The 25,173-nt window shown below is 28.7% G+C and overlaps 2 protein-coding genes across 2 annotated transcripts; both read left to right on the forward strand.

Moving 5' to 3' along the window:
• Positions 1–21,392: 21,392 nt before the first annotated feature.
• On the forward strand, positions 21,393–22,340 carry OCT59_018812 (uncharacterized protein; the record flags this gene model as incomplete). The annotated part of the gene is made up of 5 exons (XM_066135634.1): positions 21,393–21,416; positions 21,491–21,580; positions 21,646–21,741; positions 21,812–21,896; positions 22,003–22,340. 5 exons carry the CDS (start codon positions 21,393–21,395, stop codon positions 22,338–22,340), a joined length of 633 nt encoding a protein of 210 aa, XP_066004902.1.
• A 388-nt stretch (positions 22,341–22,728) lies between these two features.
• Positions 22,729–24,529, forward strand: OCT59_018813 (uncharacterized protein; the record flags this gene model as incomplete). The annotated part of the gene is made up of 9 exons (XM_066135635.1): positions 22,729–22,815; positions 23,017–23,056; positions 23,114–23,228; positions 23,398–23,480; positions 23,781–23,816; positions 23,909–23,937; positions 23,994–24,003; positions 24,240–24,369; positions 24,439–24,529. The coding sequence occupies 9 exons, from the start codon at positions 22,729–22,731 to the stop codon at positions 24,527–24,529; spliced, it is 621 nt and encodes a 206-aa protein (XP_066004903.1).
• Positions 24,530–25,173: the final 644 nt, after the last annotated feature.

Consider the following 25,173-nt stretch of genomic DNA (forward strand, 5'->3'; position numbering starts at 1 on the left):
AAAATCGAGGCTATCGGTTGCATATCGGGTACCAGATATATGTAGGATATGTATATGATATGTATACGATATGCAACAATTACACACATATCGGGTACCTGATATCTGTAATGTTTATGCAGAAGTTCGGTGATATATATTATAGATATCGTGCACATATTACACATATATCGGGTAGTATAATATCGGGCACATATCTTATACATGTCGTATAAATATCATATAGATATTGGTCAGTATAATATCGGACACATGTTATATAGATATCGGGTAAATATAGGATACATATCGTACATTTATCTGACAATACGATAGATAATTTTTTCATATAATATTATAATTTAATCTGGGCAAAATTATAATTTCAGATTAATTTTTAATTTTAATTCGGGCTAAAGTAAAATTTTATTACACAAATTTTATTCTTATTTTCAATTAAATTAAAAGTTTTATTGTTTTTTAATTAATAATAAAAAAGATTACAAAAAAATATATTATTCTATATAGCTATATAAATAATTAGATATCTGTTATCTACAAATGGCGCTTATTTTTATCTGTTTAATATTTAAAAGAAAGAAATAGTATTTTAGTAATAAAGATATTAGTATGAATAATGTATTCGTAAAAGAAAAAGAATAGTATTAAAAAAATGTTAGTAAAAAATGGTTAGTAATAGAAAATGTTATTAGTATGTTTAGTAGTAAAATATATTAGTAAAAACAAACGTTAGTAGGTTAGAAAAAAAGAAAATATAAATAAAAATTAGTAAAAAAATATACCTTTGTATTTATTTCACCTCTTTTTTTGAAGTTTGCTGTTTAAAGAGAAAATAGATCTTGTTAATTATTTTTCTTTAATAAATAAAAAAAATAAATATTTAAATTACCTTGATGTGCGTTACTCTCATATTCTTCTGAAGATATATGATTAGATCTTCTTTTTCTTGAGTTTACTATATATAAACCAAATTAATTTTTGATTAAATTTTTTTAAAAAGAATGCTTAGATTACCTTGATATGTGTTGCTTCCAAATTCTTTTGATTTAGAGTTTTTTTTCTTGAATTCGCAGATATAGGATTACCACCTTGACGCACAGTATCAAAAAATGTCCGCCCTTGATGTGGAAGGTACTTAGGAACCACCTCATCTCCCGATTAATGAGACCCTAAGTCAGAGGAGGCTAGCCTATCGGGTACAAGTACCCTACAACTTCATCCCTAGGTAGTCAAAAATCTCAGGTGGTTCCAGACCACAGCGTACTACATGATTAGTCTTTGGACATGTTGGGATTTGATAAGTGAGAGAAAAAATACTCCAGCGCCAGCGTTTTGTAAAGAATAATAAAATAATATTTTTAAGTTAGTTCTTTCTTTATTAAATTTTTGAAAAAGTTTTGTTTCTTAAAATCGTAAAAAAATGCTGGTTGCTACAACTGACGGACAACGACAAATTGTCAGGCTACCCCGGACAAAGTAATTGGAAGGCAGAAAATGTCATAAAATATCCAGCCCTATTTCATAACATTTTCCTCCAGGCTAAAGCAAATATTACAAAAGAAATTGCAAATATATTTAACAAGCAATAGATACATGGCCGTTAAAAAATATATTCACACTTCATATTGTAATACCACAGTCTAACAAAGAAAGACAAGAAATTGCAAATATATTTAACAAGCAATAGATACATGGCCGTTGAAAAATATATTCACACTTATACCACAAAGAAAGACTCAAACCACTATTGTAAAGAAAAATATGAAAAATACGCGTATATCCTATTTTCATACCTTGCTTAACAGTTCCACTATTTATTTAAAAGAGAATTTTCTCTTTTTTGTATGTGGGTAGGGGTACATTTTTTCCTTTTTTTATTCTTTTCTTTTGTATATAGTAGATGAGTATGTCTTACTATATTAAATATATAAACTAAAGTGCCAAAGTATTGTTAATATTGTAAAAGATAAGTAAAGTATACTTGGATAAAAGAGAAAAGAAGAGACGAACCGTAAAGCGTTAATAAAAGATAAGTAAGAAGAGAAAAGTGTATTTTTGAAAATAAACAAAAAAAATCGCGCATTAATTTTAGATATCACATGTAATCAAAGCGATTTTAATTGGTTATTAATATACATGCATAAATGTCATGTGATTTTAGTGACGAAACTGTAAACCTGCGTAATATTACGGTTAAAATATTTTGAAAATTTACGAGACTGTAAACCTGCGTAATATTATTACTATTTGATCGTTAAAGCTGCGTATGCAGTAGAACGTATACAAGGGCGATGCGATACTATTGAATAATCAAAAATAATATTAACACCTTTTCTTTTAAGTTTGGGAAAGCAGATTTTTTTATTATTTACAATTTTTATGTTAAAAATTAAAGTAAATTCTAATTTTTATTATAACTTAATAAAAAATACACATTTGATACTTGTTCGCTACTATTTTACTATAAAATAGTATCCAGGCTGTACGGCATGAACGTCAGTATCAGTTACAGCCCAAAAAAACGTAAGTCTCCAGCTGATATTTGGTACGGACTGGGGCCTAGCTATTCACTTAATAAATAAAAAAATAAAAATAATTATCTTCTTCTACGATACGTAGGTAAGTTTCTCCTTCTCCTACGATTGTCACGCGTAACTAAAATTGATCAAATTTATCAAATTTAAAATGTGAACGTAAAATAGAATGTAATATTAATTATAAAATTTTATTATAATATAATTACCTGGCCTCTTCCAAAATCTTGTTCTAAATTCATAATAATATTTTTGGCCAGTACTCATTCACAGCTACTGCCAAATGTGGCAAAAAACTGGCTTTCTGTACAAGTTACAGCAACAGCTTTTGATCTGGTTTTGGTGAAGTGATGAATTTGAAAAAAAACCAATATTTTTTTGAATTCATTTATAAACATTTTTGGGAGTTTATACAAATCTTTACAAAAAATATTATATATACGTATTATTGTATTACGCTAATTTAAACCTTTACATGTAAAACATTGGAAGATATCAACACTACTTAGATTTGTTGGTAAAATTGGAGTAGACAGTAAAATAATAGATATTATATGAGAAAAATTTCAAATAATAAAAAAAACCAAATAAGAAATATACACAAAATATTAAAGATAATTTCTTTTTTTTTAAATATAATTAAAAAAAAACTTACTAAATACTCGGCTTAATATTTAACCAAATGGTTTGTTTCTCTATAGGAGAAATAGGTTTTTTATAAGAAATTTTTATATCTTAATAATATATATATATTTATACAATAATATCATTTTGATATTTTTTTGTAAAAATATTATCAATAATACCGGTTGAAGAATATTGTTAATATTGGTCATGAATCGTCACACTATTGACCAACGGTAACGAAGAATCGGCTGATCGGACTAGTCAATTATGGTTTGTGTGCCAAATGATAATCTTTTTTAACTTTTTTCTTTTTTACTTCTTTTTTTTTGTAGATATCGGCTTTTTGGATTGGTAATTTGAACGACCAGGCTCTTAAACAAACGAACCAAAATAAAGTTCGTTCTTTTTCTTTGTTTTTACTTCCAGGGAACGTAATTAACGTTCCCTTTTCTTTTTTAGTGACCTGGATGAACGAACAAGCCGAACACCCAGGGAACTTGAACGAAACAAAGGTATGTTTCGTTCTTTTTAGTTTTTACTTCAAGGGAACGTAATTAACGTTCCCTTTTCTTTTTTTAGCGATCTGGACGAACGAACAAAAAAATTGGTGTATGGCAGTCTGCCAGATGATCAGTAATTGAAAGGGACCAATAAATTAATTAGCATAACGAAAACAATTTTTAAGAGCATTGGATATCATTTAAGGATCTTATAGAAAAGGCTTTAATTTTTAGCGGCGCTGAAAATTTTGATGATAGTCATGTATCAATTATTAAGTATTATTTGATTCTTGCATCAAATCATACTAATTTTATATAATTACAGAGATTTGTTGGGAAGATTTTGAAGCTCCGGAATGGTGCGTACCTATTAAAGCTAATGTATTAACATTTGAATGGGACGTAAGTACCAAAATACAAGATATTCAAAATTTTAGAATTACCACAAATATTTTTTGCTTGTAATTCTTATCAAAGTTACAGTTGCTAATAGAGCTCAAATTATTAATAATTATACATTTTAAAAATATTCCGCATTAAGTTTAGCATTATTTGAAGACTTTTTTATTTGGTAATACCCTCCCCTTAACTTTTCCTCGCCACTTTCATAAATGATAATAAACGATTGTGAACAATAATAAGTGATATGATAGATTGAGGGTTGATCGGGTGGTGTGTGTATTAGTGATATTATAATCAATGGTGTATAACAAAAAGCTAACAAATGATAATAAAATGATAATGATAATAAATGATAATAAACAATTGTGAAAAAATGATAGAAAATAAAAACTCATTCATTATTATCATCATCGACTAAAAAAGGAAAAGAAATTAATAAATTTTGTATTTACGACTAAAAAAGAAAAAAAAATTAATAAATTTTGTACTTACCATTTCGATCTTCTGTATTTTGAGTATTCGTATTCGTATTTTGAGTATTCCGGCTCCCACGTGCTATAAAATATTAAGAAAATCAATAAAAATTTATAATTTGATTAAACTTTTATACTTTACATACCATTCCTTCTATTGTTTCGTCTGTGTTGAGTTTTATTAACACCAATTGAAGCCTGTACAAACTGATCATCTAGAAACATATTAAATCATATTAAATAAAACAATTTACCTCTTTAATATAATCATTTTGTTGATTATGTAATGTTGTTAGATTTAAAAGTTCTTACCTGGTTTTTCCCAAAACCGTGTATTCATGACTTCAAAATAAATGGCACCAGCACGGCTTCTTGCCCCTCTCGGATTGTTTGCAATCACTAATAATTGATCCTAAAGTATTAAGTGTTAAATAAGTATTAAAATTACTATTACAACAAATTTTTATTAATATTTAACTCACGTGATAACTGGTCACTAATCCATTGAATTTTGTTTGGCACTGTTTGCCCGAATAATTGCTTCTACACCTCTCATTTACTTTATTCGCAACGGAATTCCAGAATCTTTTTCTACTTCTTCCTGCAATTTGATAATGGTACTCGAAGTTTCTTGACCTCCGCTGCTCAATCAAAACTGCGATTTGGTCATCCGACCACTCCACCCGGCCGGAAGAATAAGTTATAGTGTCGAAAATGGAGGTAGTATTGACATTGATGGTATTGGTATCATTGACGGTGGTTGAATCAGTTGAAGATGAGGACATTGTTTGAAATTTTGTTAAAAAATTGTTTAGAATATTTGGAAACATATTTGATAAAAAAAAATATGTATTGATTATAAAAAAAAATATGTATTGATTATAAAAAAAAATATGTATTGATTATAAAAAAAAATATGTATTGATTATTAATTAGTATTGATTATCAAAAAAATGCGAGAAAGTTCTTGTAACAATTCTAATTATGCCATTCAATTATCATGATATTACATCATTTCATTTTTTAATTATTAGTACAATTTTTAATGTAACACCATTTCAAAATGATTTTGTTGATTCATGATATTATATCATAAAATTCACAAAACAGAGAATTCGTAAAACTCCGTCTCTTGTCCATTAAAAGTGATTAAAATGTCGATCTTCCATTGTTTTCCATCGTACAAAAAAAAAAATTAGCCATTAAAAGTGATTAAAAATTTTGTAAATTAGGCCCGGTATTATTCTTACGTAAAAATTAACATTTATTTATTACGACTTACTAATGCGAAAAAAAATTAATTAATTTTATTAATTTTACATCTTGGATTGATTTAATGTTAATTTTCAAAAGTTGAATTAATGTTGAGCGCGTTAAACGAATTCGTTGAGCAAAAATTATGCTTATGTAATACGCGATTAATAATTTTTCATTTGATGAAAGTCACGAGACATACTATCTTCTTGCTTATATTATACACGATTATCACTAAGCTTGAAATGGAAATCAAATGTGTCATCATTTTCTTTATTTGGTGTGGCATACTACAAGTTAAATCTTCTATTCAAAGGTATAATCGACAAATATTTTTGTTTTCCTACCGTAATATTTCTAAATTTTGTAGCTCGACATAATATCCTATGAACCGCTAACAGGGAATCACAACCTTCTTGAAAGTATTCAGCTTTCCATAATTCGGTATTTGATATTTCTGGCTCCATAAAACTATGTTTAAACCGAATACTAAAAGAAGGTGCAGGTTTATACCACTTGACATATGCTAGGAGGTGAGTTTTCGTTCCTTCTGGAAATCTAAGGGCATGCTCGAAATAATATTGGACTTCACCCGGATAAGTGTCAACTGAATCATCATTAGCTGCTTTCCATTTTGCAAATATATTCGCATTTTTTTCACTGGCGACCAGAAATCATAGATCCAAATATTTCGGCGCCAATTTGTAGTCTTGCATGCTGATTCATATGCAAATCCATAAATCCTAACACATCTTCTTTTTCCTTTTCATATAATATTGCATACCATTCACATAGAAATCCTCGCAACTCCAAAGGCATAATGACATTGATATATGATGGGTTAAGCATTTGGCCAGGTAATGGTTCAGTGCCATATATTTTGGAAACCATAGACGTATTATGTCTCATGAATAGAAAATGCTGCAGTTCCTCCCTTTCTGCTGTGATTGCTAAACTTCCTACAGCTTTTTTTGGTACAAGAAGATGGAGAGATTCATCTAGAAGGCCAGATGTCCATTTACATGATAAGTGATAATCCACCAAAGTGTTTTTTAAGAACAATTTTCATTAATTCGGGTTCTATTTGTCGGTTACTATTAGGATATGATCCTAAATAACAGGAATTTTTTTAATAAAGGTACTAAAGACAATTGAAAGACACTGAAGTAAATTTACCTATATATCCATTAAGTCTTTCAAACGGGAAAAGCCAAAAACTATATATAGGACCATAATCACGACAGCAATCAGGGATATGAAGTGCGAGATGTATATTGCTTGTTATAAATTCTGGTCCATATGTATATTCTATAAGGTAGGCCATATCTTTTAACCTCGCGCCTCCTTCAAATCATCATCTGTAATAAATCTTGCTACTAAAAGATTACAAGCTCGAACAAAATGCCCTAAGATCTTTCTATCATTATCATCTAGCATATCCCATAATATAGATGTAGAATAAATCATAATAAAGGTCTTCCATTGATCAGCAGTTAAGTTAGAAAACCCATCATTTCCGATTGCAATCTTTGGAGGAATTCTACCTAATGTCAGAAGGTAAATCAATATTATCCATTCTGTTTTGTGCTACACGAAGTTGTTCCATAGTTAATTTTTTTTGGTTTACAAAAATGGATTTGATTATCCATTGTGCAACCCGAGAAAAAGACAATGCATAGGATCCACTCAGCAAATCGTATAGGATCCATGTATGGTAGGCGAAGCACTTCAGTCATCTTATACCATGTACTTTAAAATGTGCTTCTCTGGAGGACTTTGAGTTACATTGCAACCATTCATGAGCATATTGTCTATGTAATAAAAGATCTGCAGGCTTTGTTACCCATTCATTATAGTCTTGCATTCCTCCGTAATGAGTTTTTCTAAATTCCTCGCTATAAGCGGTACGTTTATCACACCTATAGCATTTCATTACTGCAGATCCATGACCAAATAACTTTCGTGTAGCTGGAGTATCGGATGATCCAACAATTAACGCAACTTTTATTTCTAAACCATTGGAAAATTGGTGAGTTTTTGGTACTTTCCACCCCTTCCAAAATTCTAATAAGCTCATCTACAATAGGAGCTAGATAATGATTAATGCGTTCCAACCCTGCCTCTTTTGGTCCTGGTAAGAAACCCAAATATATAATATTTTCGGGCTTATTCCTTTCTGACCTTGGAAGATTGCAAATAGACGCATAAATAGCGCCAGTCTATGCTGCGTGTAGGAGAATGGTTGGAACCAATCAAGATTAAGGAGAAGACCTAGATGGGTTGTGGCAGTCTCTGTTGTAAAAAAAGGTACTACCATCAAATGGAAAATTTTTCCATACCTTACCATCGTAAATATCTGAATAGATATTATTTTCGTTTCTTTGAGTCCCTGATAATTTTAACATGTTCTCAAAATCTGGTCGTTGATATAAAATGCTCAATTGCTGACGAATGTTTGGCTTAGGATAAAATATGCGAGTACCGCAATTGTTGCATCTTTATTTTTTTGAGAATGGAAAGTGGATTATTGCATTGGTGATTACGACTTGATATTGGATTATTTGGATACTCTTTATACGGGCAATTCATTATAGCAACTTTTCCTTCTTCCTTATATGCAATAATATCTTTAACATTATGCAATTTATGGCAATCGGTACATGCAGCTAATTGCATTTTCGGTTGAAAAATGTTTAACCATATTTTTGCCATATATAATGAGGTAGGAAAATTTTCAAATTGCAACTTATCAAAGCGCATAAGAATTATATGAAAAAATTTTATTAAGGATTCAAGTGCAATATCAGGCAATCGAAATCTTTGTTGAAATTTAAATAGCCATATTATAATCTCAGTATTAATAGAATCACTTAAGCTTTCCACTATAAATGCTTCTTCATTGTCATTGTCAATCTTAGGAGATGCGAAAAAATCTTCTACATCATCATTCTCCTCTCCTTCATCCACATCATCATTCTCTTCCTCATCCATATTATCTACATCATCATTCTCCTCTCCTTCATTCACATCATCATTCTCTTCCTCATCCATATTATTTACATCATCATTCTCCTCTCCCTCATCCACATCATCATTCTCTTCCTCATCCATATTATTTACATCATCATTCTCTTCCCCCTCATTTATATTATCTACATTATAATTCTCACCAAAATAATTGATTTCATCATTATTTTCATCAATTGTAGGTGCTGGAATACGAAAACATGAAGGTTTTGATGAAAATAATGTTATATTTTCTTCAATATATTGGAAAGAAGGACCAGGATGGGAAGAGTCCTGATCTGGACTAGATGTACCGGAGTAATTATTTCTTTCTCGCTTTTTTGATATATTCAATTTTATTTCTGTATTTATATATGTATTATTAACAGATGATGTTTTTTTCTTTCTTATCATGATGGTATTTTCCTGATTTTTTCTAAAATCTTTTGATCTCGATTCCCACAAACTATCATCATACGTATGTTTCTCTTGAGTGCGAGAATCAACTTCTGCACCTTTGCAACGAGCACAATTGCAAATATACAAATACTTTTTTTTGGGCTTTATTAAATCAGCCACAAAGGTTTCAGAGGTTTCAACTTTACGTTTTTTATTACTCTTTATTAATCCAGATACAGAGTTACATTTTTTATTACTCATTTTTATTAAAATGTATAAAATATATTTTTTATTCTATCACTTTTAATAGTTAGTAATCAAGACGTTCAGAAACGAGCTTTTAATAATTCTTATCATACATAAGAATTGCACAAGAATTTTATGAGCGCGTTACTTTTACCTCGGTGAGAATTGCGCAAACGCGTTGCTACCTCTGAGCCCTTGATCTGCATCCTGAAATCTCTGAAATCATTATAAATTTGCACACAAACAACTTTTCTCGCGTTCTGAAATCTCTACTTTATACGGGATTTTTTTATTTTACAAAATAACAAAAAGATTTTATACTTCGTAACAATGAATAGTGATAATGTATCATCTAGTGATGAATCATCCTCCTCCTCCTCCTCCTCCTCTTCTTCTTCTTCTTCCTTTTCTAAAAGTTCTTATAACACGATAAAAGCAAGTATTTGATTATTTTATATATTATTTCTGCTTTTATCCTATTTACATTTATCTATTATTTTACAGAAAGAAGTGTTTATTTGGAGCGACTCCGAGCTAAAAGACGTATACAGTATTAACTATGAGCTCACATGGGCTGAGCAAAAGATAACATAGTCACCAAGTTGCTTCCACCACTTTACAAACTCGTAAATAAAAAATATAAAGTCTCAAATAGTGATTTATTAAAGATGTTATATGGACGTTGGCGATCTCGCCATCGCGTTAGTAATATTAGAAAGCAAGGGGAAGCCCAAATAAAACGTAACAAAAGAAGAGCAATGAAGAATTCAAGGATGCAGGATGTAAATTATTTAATTAACAGAAGCTATTAAATTTAGTTTTTTTTTTAAATTAATTATATTGTGCTTTATAATTAACATTGTTAGAAAAAAAAAAGAAGAACAAACGCGGCCAATTACCTAATACAAAACAAAGATAAGTACATTTGCCGATATCCTGAAAAGGATCTAGTTCAAATTTTAAAAGATTCAGGCTACCATTCCGAAGAATGGGAGGAAACCGACGAAGATGATGAAGATGATGAAAATGATGAAGAAGAAGTAGTCACAAAAAAAAATTCGATATATATTTATGAAAGATGGTGGAGATCTCCTGCTGTATGTATATTTTATTATTTTTTATCAAAGTATAAACACTAATTTATAGTTTAATTTCTTTATTTAAGCTTCAACGTTTATTACATAATCGTATTGATCCAACGGTAGAGTTATTAAAGAAAAAACCACCAAACTTAAAATGTAAAAGAGTTCTAGACAAAACAGAAACAGTTAGTGTGCCACCTGCCGGCGCACCAAGCTGGTGTTTGAATAGAGAAGCACTTGAAAAATTCAACCGTTTAACCAAAAATATCCCGGTTTATGATTATGATACTGATGAAAGCATCATTCAAGACAACAATGGTGCCGATGATGATGTTGATAATAACGTCGTAAATAACAAAAATAACAACAAAAGGAAAAAAAAGAAAAATAAATCTAAATCAAAAAATAAAAAATCAAAAAAATAAATTTTACAATTATTACACTTTTGCCTAAATAGGTTTATCGTCAAAAATACTAATCAGACTTTAATAAAAATCAGAATTCAAACATTTTCATTTAATTTTTTTAAAAATTGATTGATTAAATTAAAAATATCATGGTTTGATAAAGCTATAGATTACAGTTTATTTTTATTAATAAACAAGTTACAGTATTGATTACTTTATTACAGTAACAATTTAATTACGGATAAGGTATTTAATAAGATATCAAAAACTGATTAATAAAATTTTCTATATTAACATACGATAAATTAGATTAATAAGCTAAATACGATAATATTATTTTTTCAAAAAAATTAAAATGAAAATATACACAAATTTTTGTTTTTGGTATGTAAGTCAAATTAAATTACTATATGCTTAAATCATAACTCATAACCCAAAGTTGAGGATTAACCGGGTACCTTGCTTTAGATTCAGCGACACTTCCCAAGTCAGATGAGGTGCCACAGGTACGCTTTAAGAAAACTCGCTATGATAATAAGGATAAGTATATTCGAAAATACCAGATATGAATAAACATAGGATACGATGAATAATCTCAAATAGAAAAATAAAAAATAAAAAAATAAAATAAAATAAAATAAAAATATAAAAAATAAAATAAAATAAAAAAAATATTTTCAATTAGACAAAGCATCCTCGTTCCTTCCTGGAATTCTCATTTGACTAAATTATTATTGTTTGTAATTTGATCCATTTGAATCCACCATAAATTGCCAGACAGGGCGAACCCTTATTAGACAATTATAGCTTCATCACCAAATGGCTGCGATGTGTTTAATGATATGGCAACCTGTTTAATTCATTTTTAAATGAGCAAACGTGGCCATAAAACTCATTAAAAAGGTAGGCTACAGAGTGCAATGCAACCTACCTAACCTAACAAGTAGGTCTAAGGGTTAGGGAATAAAATACACCCTAAACCCATGCAGTTGGTATGGAAATAAAAGTTTACAAACGGAAGTTTCAGACTGTGCCTGACGACAAAATGGGTGAGGTGCAATCAGGACTTTTTCCTCTAATCCAGCCCGGAATTATAGAGGCAACATTGTTATCGTACAAAGCACATCGACGAAAACGTCTCTCAAAGAAATTAATCAATAAAGAGTATACTTGGGCAATAGCCGATCTTCATCGTCACCCTATAAACTCCAAAAGGACAGGGATCAGCGCAGGCATTTTGGCTTACGTATCTCTTTAAAGATTAATTAAATTGAAAGATAGGATCCAAATTCAATATGACTGAATCGATTGCCTCCGGTTATCAAACTTCTATCAGAAGTGATCGCTAGAATCAAAGATACCAATAATCACCCTTATCAGTAACGATCGAACTAAAGATGTTAGAGAAATAAAATCCGTCATTTATATGGAATTAGTTTGTATTACAATTTTATTACGATTTGGGTAAAAAAAATATCTCCTTAAAATTTATTTTTTTTCAGGTATCCTGGCTATATGGAAAGATTCCTAATATGGTAATAGTACAATACACCTTATACGCCATTTTGCAAATTCAGTGTAATAGTTTACAAAGAAAAAAAGGGGAACGTATTTATTTTTTTGCCATGAGAAATTTAATTACAATAAGTGGATTTCAGAAAATCGCGGTAATTTGAATAATTTGTATATGCTTTTGATAACGGGTTTGAAGTTTAGGTATTCTCTGGCCGCACTATTGTATTACTATGATCACTGAGAGTTGGCTTATATAATAATCTTATCATTCAATATTTCCTAAAAAAGTAAATAAACATCATCTATTTATAAGTATTCATGATTTGGAAAAACTCCGTATGAAGTTGTGAAGATAAATGATACTTGGATCAAGCACTCCATAGCAATTATCTTTTTTCGTACACTGTATTACATTTTTACAAAGTACAAAGCATACAAAGCCAATACCAAATAGACAGAAATCAGTAGCTGTTTTCTATACTTACGATAATATTAAATAAACACACAAATTTTTTTAAAGATCGTACAAATATCGGTGACCGATATATATTAGATAACGGATCGGTGACTAATAGTTTGGATATCGGACACTTGGTAATTTACATTTTTTTAACCATATTTGAAATTTGCGCATTATGTGACAAATCGGGTACCCGATATGTTGTTAATATGTAAAAATGCCCGATATGTACCTAATTAGTCACCGATATATAGGTACCCGATATGTGTGAGATAGATCGTTTTTTGACCTGTGTTGATTTTACATGTAAAAATGCTGAAACTGATAGTTTTGGCGTTTATTTTTTGATTTTACATGTAAAAATGCCGAAACTAATAGTTTCAGCATTTATTTTTCGATTTTACATGTAAAAGCGCCAGAATAATTAGTTCTAGCATTTTTCCTTTTTGATTTTACATGTAAAAATGCCGAAAGTCCGAAACTGATAGTTTTGGCATTTATTTTTCGATTTTACATGTAAAAGTGCCGGAATCATTAGTTCCAGCATTTTTCCTTTTTGATTTTATTGATTTTACATGTAAAAATGCCAAAACTGATAGTTTCAGCATTTTTTTTTAATTGTACATGTAAAAACGCCAGAATCATTAGTTCCGGCAGTTTTCCTTTTTGATTTTACATATAAAAATGCTAAAACTGATAGTTTTGGTATTTATTTTTTGATTTTACATGTAAAAGCGCCGGAATAATTAGTTCCGGCATTTTTCCTTTTTGATTTTACATGTAAAAATGCCAAAACTGATAGTTTCGGCATTTAAAAATGCCGGAATCATTAGTTCCGGCATTTTTCCTTTTGATTTTACATGTAAAACCGCCGAAACTGATAGTTTCGGCATTTTTTTTCGATTTTACATGTAAAACCGCCGGAATCATTAGTTCCAGCATTTTTCTTTTGATTTTACATGTAAAAACGCCAAAACTGATAGTTTCGGTGTTTATTTTTCGATTTTACATGTAAAGCACCGGAATAATTAGTTCCAGCATTTTTCCTTTTTGATTTTACATGTAAAAGCGCTGGAATAATTAGTTCTAGCATTTTTCCTTTTTGATTTTACATGTAAAAACGCCGAAACTTGATAAAAGAATTAATAAATTGGAATGTTAGTTAATATTCTGGTAGATTTTTTTTAAAGAAAAAGTGTTTTGATAAAAAAAATTAATAAATCAGAACGTTAACAAACGTTCTGACAAATTTTAATAAAAATTCAAAATAAAAAAAATGGAATGTCAAAAAACTTTCTGTTTTATTTAAAAAGTAAAATAAAGAAAAAAATAAGTTAAAGATTGGTTTAACTTTTAAAGATTGGCTTTAACTTCATCTAAAAGAAGGTAATCTGAAGCTAAAACCATTATATTCAATACAGCATGTATTGTCGTGTCATGTTTTGATCAGGCAATATTATTAATCAGCCAATATTATAGTTAAAAAAAGTTAAACTTAAATACCAATTGATCAAATATAAAACAATCAGTAAATTTAAATTATACGATAGTTATCAATCGGATAATAACTTTATTGATACCTGATTGAAGTATACACCAATTTCTAATTATCAAATAAATCAGGTAACTGATCAAAAAAAAGTTACTAATTGGTAAATACCCGATTGGTCAGCATTTTACTTGTGCTATTTACAGTAAAGAAGTTATAAAATAATATAAATTATAATATTTACTATCAAATATTTAATGTTACATAGAAAAAATCTAAATGCTAGTAGTTTTTATAAAATCTTATTAAGTTCCAACCTGCTCATATAAGTTTTATTCATAAACCATAACAAAAATAAAAAAAAAATGAAAGAAAACAAAAATTTTATATAATAAAAGTAAACAAAATATAAAAAAATAAAAGAAATTAAAATGTCAAATTTTACAAAGTTTTTGCAAACCTGTTATATTAGAAGTCTTGTTATGATTTTTTATTCTTTTTGATATACAGTCCCCTTCGATATAACGAATCTTACGTTTCAGCTGATTAGGCCTTTGTTACAAGCAACTTCGTTAATATTATAACGAATTATTCAGTATAGATATGTCAGTCATACAGATCATATAACTTGTCAATCTGATTTACCGATTATTCAATTACTAACATTTTTTTTATTTGTGAACTTCCCAGACTTTGAAATGGATGCCCAGTAAGAAAATTCGCATACTGAAAATATACTGAAAATATACTGAAAATATACTGAATTTTAAGAATATTTAACTATATAATCATGTATATTATAAGTATAAATTAAATATAATTTTAGCATATTTTATGTAAGATATTTATATCCATAAATAATGCTTAAATTATGTTTAAATATACTGTATTTAATATGTAAAAAGCTCATAAAACACCCTTAAATTTTGCCTCTTTAAGTATATTTTCAGTGCAAATTTTATGTCATTAATTTCTACTTAATTTCAGGATAATTTTATTTCGTGTTATTATATATATTTAAGTATATTTAAAGCCCATTTTCAGTGTATTATAAATATGATTCAATTGTATTTTGCATATATTTTAATAATATTTCAATTAGAAATAACATATATTTTTAGTAGTTTTAAAGGTCAATTTAGTTCAAATAAAATAATATTTTATGTATCTTTTAATTAAAAATAGCATACATTTTTACTTGCATTAAAGATTATTTTAATTACATTTTTACATTTGATAATAATGATATTTTTAGTATATAAATACAATATCGATATGGTTTGATTATATTTCAATAATAATTCGTGTACATTTTAAAGGCTATGCTAATAACCAATGATACAAATAATTTCTATAGTAAAGTAAAATGTTTTAAATAAAGAATAAAATAAATAAAGAAAAGAAGATACAGTTAGGAAAACTTATTTTTCATACCCATTACACAATAACTCGAGACCCATTTAATTTAATGTACTTATTAAAGAGGGGAAAAAGTTATATTAGTAATTTAGTTATTTAATTTTAAATCCAATACAATAAAGTTTGATGCATACCTGTTTAATAAACATAATTTTTAAGTAAAAAATACTTATACACGTCTACAATTAACACCTCGACACGGACCTATTTAATTTAATGTACTTGTTAAAGAGGGGAAAAAGTTATATTAGTAATTTAGTTATTTAATTTTAAATCCAATACAATAAAGTTTGATGCATACCTGTTTAATAAACATAATTTTTAAGTAAAAAATACTTATACACGTCTACAATTAACACCTCGACACGGACCTATTTAATTTAATGTACTTGTTAAAGAGGGAAAAAAGGTATATTAGTAATTTAATTATTTAATTTTAAATCCAATACAATAAAGTTTGATGCATACCTGTTAATAAACATAATTTTTAAGTAAAAAAATACTTATACACGTCTACACTCTACAGTTAACACCTGACACGGCTACATTAAAATAGAAAAAATAAAAGAATCAGTTAATATTAATTTCGACAGTAACTAACTATTGGATAATTGATATTGTGGTGGAAAATTTATGTATTCATACCGTCTTTCCCTGTAATATAGTCAGCTTCTCTTCTAAGTAGGGTTAATTAAAACTTTCTAATTCCAGAAATTCAAGGTTTTGTATCTTGTATCCTTTATTCCTGGTAAAATATTTTTCGTCAGTAAGTTTATAAATAATATAGACTTATTACCAGAATAACATAGACTTGTTACCAATATTTTATCAGAAAAGAGAAAAGGTAAAATAAAAAAACAGTGAAATGTTTTGCTTATAATAGCTATTTCATCTATTTCATCATCGCTTATCCGTGTTTAACTATTTTTAGATACAAATAAAGTTAATGGGATAATCTTATTCGTGTTTAGCTATTTTTAGAAATTAATCAATATACAACAAATATTCTTAATTATCGGGTTTTTTACTAGAACATAAAAAGTTTTATTATAAGTGCGAACTGCTGCAAGAAATCAATGCCCAATATTTTCCCAATTAGAGTCATCAAATGCATTTTCTTTATCAATTATATAATATCTATTATCTATTTTAGCAAAACCTATACAATGATCTAAACATCTTACATCGATAAATTCTTTTGATCTGAATTGAGTAAAATGTTTACATCCATATTCATCTTCTACAATTTTTGATGTTAATTGTACATAGGCTAACATGTAAACCTGATGGTTTAATTCATGGACAAGATAATAATTTACGATTCCATATATATCTACAATAACGAGTTGAGGAGGCGCATTGGGTCTGTGGGCAAGTTTATCTATTGTGCGTCTTATCTAAAATATTTATAAATAAAATATAAAATCAAAATTAAATCAAAATTATATCAAAAAAATAGCAATGATAGTAATCAAAGATTATAAATTTTACCTGAGCACAATAATTATTTCTTGCAATTTTATTATTTCTTTTTATACAACAGCTACTAATATATTGTCCATCTGAAGTTCTTAATCTTCCATATCTTACACCATAATTATTAACCTCCTAAAAAACGAAATTATTTTGTTATTGTAATGATGAATTTAAAATTAAATAAAATAAAGCTTTATATTACCATTTCTAAATCATTACGATTTATATTGCTTGATCCTTCGTAAAATTTAATCAGATGTTTGTGTTCTTGGCTTAGCAGAGAATATTGAGTAGAAGGGGAATAAAATTCTTCGTCATACCCTTCAGTACTAAAGACCCGTTCCTTACTCCATTGTTTTAGCGGTTTTTCTTTGAAAATAGCTTTTGAGATAGAAAAAAATGGTAACATATAAAATTGCTGTAACAAAGTAAGCATATTTGCAAGGTTGCTATATGGCTTGATCTTTGATTTAATGAGTGGTTGTAATATACCACACACCCTTTCCATAGGAAACTGCCAATGGGTCCAACTAGGGCCACAATATTTAATAGAATCTGCTACATGTAAGAGGTAATGGAAACTTATCTTACATGCTGCTAAACGTTGGCCATTGTTCTGATAATACTCTCTAAAATAATTAATCATTATTTTAATTATTATACAATTATAAATTATAAGACAGAAATCATTACCTTTCATAATAATCTGAAAATTTTTTAAGCAAAATTTGTACATCATCAATTTGTTCTTCAGATATTTCAGGTTCTAAACAAAGCTTTACAGCCTTCACAAAGTTTGCCCATCCTTGAAGATGCCTATTATGTAACGAAAAGTAAAATTTACTTTTTGATTAGTTAAAAAAATTTAAAAATGTATTAATTTAACTTTTTACTTTTTATTAAAATACCTTTTATCCAGATACACCTTTAGTAATGGTAATGAAAATAAAATTATCCAATTTCTCCATTCTACCGCTTTGTAACCATTATGATATTTAAATATGTCACGTGGAGGGCGACCAATTTCAATAGGCATATCTTTTTTTACTTTTTCCATTTGTATGCCAATACTTTCCCACTGTGATTTTGATAACTCATAATCACTAGACAATAATAGATTGTTATAAAAAAATTTTCCACTCCAATGTGCATACATTGACGGTGCCACATTCTCGAAGAATAAATGCATTATATCTGTTGGGAAAGACCATGGAAATAATAATGTTTGTAATTTTAACAATTCACTGGACCCTTTAATTCCTGTATAGTAAAGTAATAATAATTAATACAGAGATGTAAGTATACTTTTACTTTTTTCTCAAGAAAATCATACCTGTTTCTCTGATCATTTCATCTTTTCGATCTTTATTCGTTTCTTCTTCAATTAATTTTCCCATATTGATCGTGTCATCATGATTTCTTATATTGCAAAGAGCAGATGATGGATAGTATATGTGTTTATTTGATGGGTGACAAGTCCCTTTTATCATACAAAAACGACAACCTTTATACGAATTGTGTCCAGAGAGGTTTAAGCTTTTGCTTAACGCTGGAACATCCCCCGTCCATGTTAATAAATGTGCGCGTAAAATAAAAGGTTCATTTGTTCGTCCATCTATACATTGAACTCCTTCTATAATATTTAACAAAATAAAATTTCAATTATAGAAAAAATACATTTTTATTAGATATTAAAATTAGCTATACCTTCGAGTTCTTGTAATTCTTTTATAAGAGGGCATAAAAAAGAATTAAAATTCTTTGGCGAACGGGGACCTGGTATTATCATTGTTACCAGTAGATTTTCTTTTTTTACACGAATAGAAGGATGAAGATTATTATTTATTAATAAGATGACCCAACAATCATCGGTTCGTTGTTCAAAGATCTGATATCCATCACATGTCCCAGATAGTGCGATATCCCGTTCATCTTTAAAAAAACCCCTTTGTAATAAATCCTTATATAACCTATTGAAAGAAACATATTTTAATGGCCTTTTTTTTAAAAAAAAATTTACTTTAGTAATTAAATTATACTCACAATCCATCAAAGATATCAGCATATATTTCCTCCTCTCCTTTGTTTTGGGAATAATTACTTCTATATTGTAATTCTTCGGCTCTTTCTTTATTCTTGTATTGAATTATTAGGCGTTCTTTTACCGAAAAAAAAATGTTGTATTTACAGGTTTGCCATTATCATCAAATCTGTTTTCACCACAAATAGGGCAACTGGCTAAATTTTCATATGATGATGTAAATGCAATACAACTGTTTTTGCAAGTATCGTATCTATGAGGTTCAAAAGGAACTATGCTATTGATTTTTTTTCAACTTATAGATTGTTAAATTAGAATTAACATTATCAAGTATTTTGTTGAATGCGATGTCAGATATTGAATGGAGTACTTTTGTATGTAAAAGACGTAAACCTTGAATCAATTCATCTAAAATAAATAAATATTATTATTCTATCAAAATTAAAATCAATAAACATAGTATTAACTGTACCATCGTTTATGTTTGTCATTTCAGATTCCTCAAATTCTTTATCATCATCTGTTAATTCATCATTCTCTTCAGAAATATATGCACTTGTTTGTGAACAATCACTTTCAGTTTCTATGTCTCCTTTATCATCTTCTTCATCACAATCTTTATTATCAAGACTTTGCCTATCACTATTCTTATCGTAATCTTCGTTATTAGGAATTGGATTACCATTATTATAATCTTCGTTGTCAAGAAATGGCTCATCGCTATCGTCATCATCATAATCTTCTGATCTGCAATTAACATGATTTTGATGATTATTAAAGTATTATTATAACAATAATGTTTAATAAAAGTAAAATTTACTTTTTTTATAAAACAATTAATTAATTACCTTTTTGGTATGTCTTTTAAAATTACAGGAACATGATCGTTATTTGAAACATTGCTTTCTGAACTTGTATCTGATTTATCCGATTCATCGTCTTCGAACTTTCTTTTTTCAGCTGCGTTACAACTTGAAATTGATTCACTATCGCTTTTTGTTTCTGATCCGCTTTCTGCTTCAGATTCATTAATTTTTTCAATATTTGCTTTTTCTCTTTTTTGATGTTTTTTAAAAGTTTTTCTAGTAGACAACCACTTTCCGTTACCATCTTTAGAATTTATTTTACAAATACGACAAGAACAAAGAAATGGCATTTTGAAACGTGATAGAATTTATGTAACGATCTATTTTTATAAACAATCACATAGTTTGTATTACATGATTGTATTAAATTTACGCATTAAAGTTAGAGGTTGTGTTACAAGATTGTGTATCGTTATTAGAGATGATATAATAATGACAATATTCGTAATAATTATACTGATTGTATTATGAGCAATGGTTCACACAAAGCCATACTAATTGTTCAAAGCCTATTATGAGCAACGGTTCATATAAAAGCCATAATAATTGTTCAAAGCCTATTATGAGCAACGGTTCATACAAAGCCATACTAATTGTATTAAGAGATTGTGTTATGAGCAACGCTCGTACTGATGACCGATAAATTGAATCATTATATTTTATGTATTATTATCAATGAAGTTAATTTAACCGTGTTAATACTGACAAGAATGTAGTCCTAATACTTGTAATAATCTTTCATTAATAATTTCATAATATAATTTTCATGATATTTTTTTCTTTATGACACCAACACTACAGTGAAATGCAAAAGTTATATTTAAAGGTAACTCCCTCTCACCAATTGTTCGCAAGGCTCTCAATCAGTCAGAACCTAAAATAAAGTTATATCGGTTATTAGACATGTTTGATACTGGTCTCCTTAGTGTCCTCGAGCTGGGCTTTGATGCATAAACGAGTCGTAATATATTATTCACAGGGGTAATGAGTCAGTTTTTGGAGAGGCACTTTGTCAGACCATCAGGACAGAAAATCAGAAAATGGTGTCGAACAACTATAAATGGTATTTCGCGATCAATAAAAAATAAAAATAAACAACGCGTCAGTCGCGTCACGTTTAAGTATAAAGTATAAATACATGCTATCTTTAGTGATTCTTCATTTCTTTACGCATTTTTTTAAAAAAATTTAAGAAAATGGAACAAACACCCGAAACTGAGGTATAAGAGTAAAAATATAAAAATATTTTTAATAATCTATAATCAAAAATTCTTACTTTATTACTATATTATAGCTCAGGCCCATATATAAGCCTACGTCTAAATATAATTTACAAGATGCGTTAGGATTAAAAAATGAAAAGCAACGCTGGCTTGCTTATTTGGTAACTATTTATTAATTTTTAATAAAAGATAAAAATTGTTTTTTAATAGTAAATTTTTGTAATAGGAGATAATGCGAGAATGTCTCTACGAAAAGAATGTAGATTTTACCGCCGATTATAGGAGTCAAAAGCATACAATAACTGCACAAATAGTTCGTTCTGTAAATATTAAATTTTAATTTTCGTCATTTCTTTTTTTTTTGAAGTATACTAAAAATTATTATATTATAGTTTAAAAAAAAGGCTCCTGACTTCCCTATAACCGCAGCCGATTGGGCTGTAAAGGAGATGCTTGTTAGTACTATACAAAATAAACGTAAGTTAATAATAACTTTATTTATACCTAGTTGGTTTATAGTAGAAATTAATTATTTCATTTTATTTATAATAGGCTATTATCTGAAAAAAAAAAAATGAATTAGAAAATAATTTAAGAGTTCCACCACAAAATTCTCCAGCATTACAGGACCGTCCTCCACCATCTCCTCAAGCACAACAAGATCCTCCTTCTCCAGTTGAGCCTTCTGATGAACAAGTTCAGATCCGGCCTCCAGTTGAGCCTTCTGATGAACAAGTTCAGATCCGGCCTCCAGAACCACGTACTGATGAACAAGTTCAGGTCCGGCCTCCAGAACCACGTACTAATGAAAAAGTTCAAAGTGATCCTCCAAAAAGGGTCCGGAAACAACGTGTAAATGACAAAGAAAATCAAAATAATGTCCCCAAAAAAAGAGGAAGAAAAGCAAAATCAAGTAAATAAATAAACTTGATCTCGGAGATGACAATTTCTTCGTTCTTGTATAAAACGAATCATACATAGTTTTGACTTAATTAGTTCAATAAATCTTGTTATGATAAACTATTGGTTAATTCATCTTCTCATACACTATATCAGTATTCGGCATTTCATTCGAATTAAATTAAAAATTTGAAGACGTTTAGATTACCTCCGCATAAATAATTTGAATTGTGTAACGCGTAATTTGTCCACGCCTCATTACGCAATGTTTAATTGTTCTAATCATTAATAAATAATCTACACACTATAAATTACTTTGATAAGAAATTTTACACATTTAATCTTTTTTGTTCTAAAAAATCGCTTAAATCTTATAAATACCTTTCCCTTCAATTATGATAACTTACAAATGAAGATGGTTCACAAAAGAAGTCAAAATAAATTACAAGAACGAAAAAATAAATCCTTTTCGAATAATAAAAGAAAAAGAGATAAGGTGAGTGAACACTTGAGAACCGCCTAGAGTGGTTACTAGGTTCGCCCGTAGTTTTTCAGATCTTTTAGATAGCTTTTTTTATTTTTTTCTTCTATTTTTTATTTTTTTATTTTTTTATTTTTTTTTGGAGGGTTTAATAAAAGATGGAGTATATAATTGTATTCGGTTGTTATCTGGTTTCTAATTAAAAAATTGGTTTAGGTCAACTCTTTAAACGAAACAATTGAAAATAAAGATAAAGGTAATTATAAATTATTATTGTATAAATAATATATATCAATTACTAACATTTATTTAGAAATTACACAATTAAAACGGCAAAAAACATTTGCCGTTGAATTATATCAACAAAAGTTAAACCAAATAATAGAAATAGAAAATAAATTAGAAAATGAAACTATTAAATTGCAAATGTATAGAAAATGAATAATTTTGTTAATAAATTATATGTTATTATAATTCAGTTCTCCCAACTATTCTGTTCCCCAAAGAACTACGTGAAAAATTTTTTTTTTCATGGGAGAAAAAAATGATATGTTCCCATATGAAATAAAAATGATATATCTTCCCATACGAAACAAGTTTTGTGAGAAAAAAAATCATTTTTTCACGAGAAAAGGAGTTTGTCAAACAATCCTGTTACATTGAAGATCTGCTACTTTTACGTAATTACTAATAGCTCATATTTAATATTTGTATAATTTATAAAATAAAATACGAATACTGACAAAAAGTAAATTTTACTTTCAGTTAACAACCAGATCGGCATACTGTACTATTCCGATTAAAGTTTCTAGCACGTTGTTTGTAATTAATTTTGTACTTTTCTTTGTCCCCATTTTTCCCATTTCACAAAAAATCTTATCGTTCTCGTGTATTTGCTAAAATCCTTCTTTTTGAAACATGTATTTTCTCACGCATTTTTTCCTATATATACAATCCAATTACGTAAAAATTATTTTAAGTTTTCGTAACGTCTAAAACTGTGGTACTCTCTTTAGGTAAGTCTGCGCTTAACCGGTTGGCTGCTTGGATGGTTTTAGCCTGCCGAGATAGTTTTAATGATAGGAATAACTTTTAATTTATATAATAGATTCACGATGGTCAGACACCGCTCTCAACGTTCGAAGGAAAAACGAATTGCTCGCATTAAGAGCAAGAGAGGAAGTGCTCGTCAGGTAGTTGCAGGTGGGTTCCTCTCTATGATATCCTGGGGGCTTAGATTGTTCTAAAGAGGGCTTGTGGACGTTTGTCCTGAAATGATCCTGTGGACGTCTTTGGATTGTTCTAAAGGTGACTTGTGGACGTCTGTTCTAAAACGAATCTGTGGACGTCTAAGCGGTATCGGTGTCAACCTAAGATGGAGAAACCCGCTTGGTCGAGCTGCGCATAGATCAAGTTAACCAATTTTTTTCCCCCATTAGATTACATAAAGGAATTGGAAAAAAAGGTGCAGGAACTTCAAGAGCAAGTGAATGGTATGGATCGGGCTTACAGAGATGACCAGAGAGAATTGCTGCGTGTACATAATGAATTAAAGAAGGCAGAGAGGAAGTAAGTAATCAACTTTTTTGCTAATAAGGTTCCTTAAATTAATATAATTTTTCACTTTTATTTTATTAGGATTACTCGTTTAGAAGGGGAGGAAAGGGATGAAGAAGGCCAAGAAAGAAGACAAAGAAGGGGACAGGGACGAGGGAAAAGGGGAAAATAAATTTTTGTATAATGTTATTTATATTCCTAATATATTTTTTCATCTATATGTTAATAAATATTAATAATATAATATGTTACAAATTGTTTATTATCGTTGTTGTAAGTTGTAAATATTGACGTGCTTGGTAAACTAGTTTTAAGAATGAAGGATAAAATCTAGCGCAAGAGTAGTGACAATACAAAGTGCAATAAAATTACAGGTATTGCGAATAAAATGACTAAAGAGCCAAAAGACAGAATGAAAAAAAAGAAAGATATAAATGAATGTAAACGAAAATGATGCAGACCTAACCTGACGTTATACATTATATGTTATACTGTACGAACACTGTTGTGATATTAAAGTCAATCAGCAAATATATATATATATTTCAAATAAATCTTAATAAAAAAATCGACGTGTAACTGAATGATAAATTTTCTTTACCTGAAGATTTTTTTAGGTCTCTCGGTTCGTAAGACGAAAACGTCTAACGTAATGATTCCAATTTATGATCGCATTGCACATTGCGCAAGTTTAATAACCCACCTATTATTTTTTTTATTTATTTATTATATATCTAATAATTATTTTTACAAGAGAAAAAAAAATTTTTTGTCAATCCTAACTGTTACATTCTGCTACCATCAAAATTGTCATTT

The sequence above is a fragment of the Rhizophagus irregularis genome, chromosome 28 (genome assembly GCF_026210795.1).
Source record: "Rhizophagus irregularis chromosome 28, complete sequence".
In the NCBI taxonomy this organism is placed as follows: domain Eukaryota; kingdom Fungi; phylum Glomeromycota; class Glomeromycetes; order Glomerales; family Glomeraceae; genus Rhizophagus; species Rhizophagus irregularis.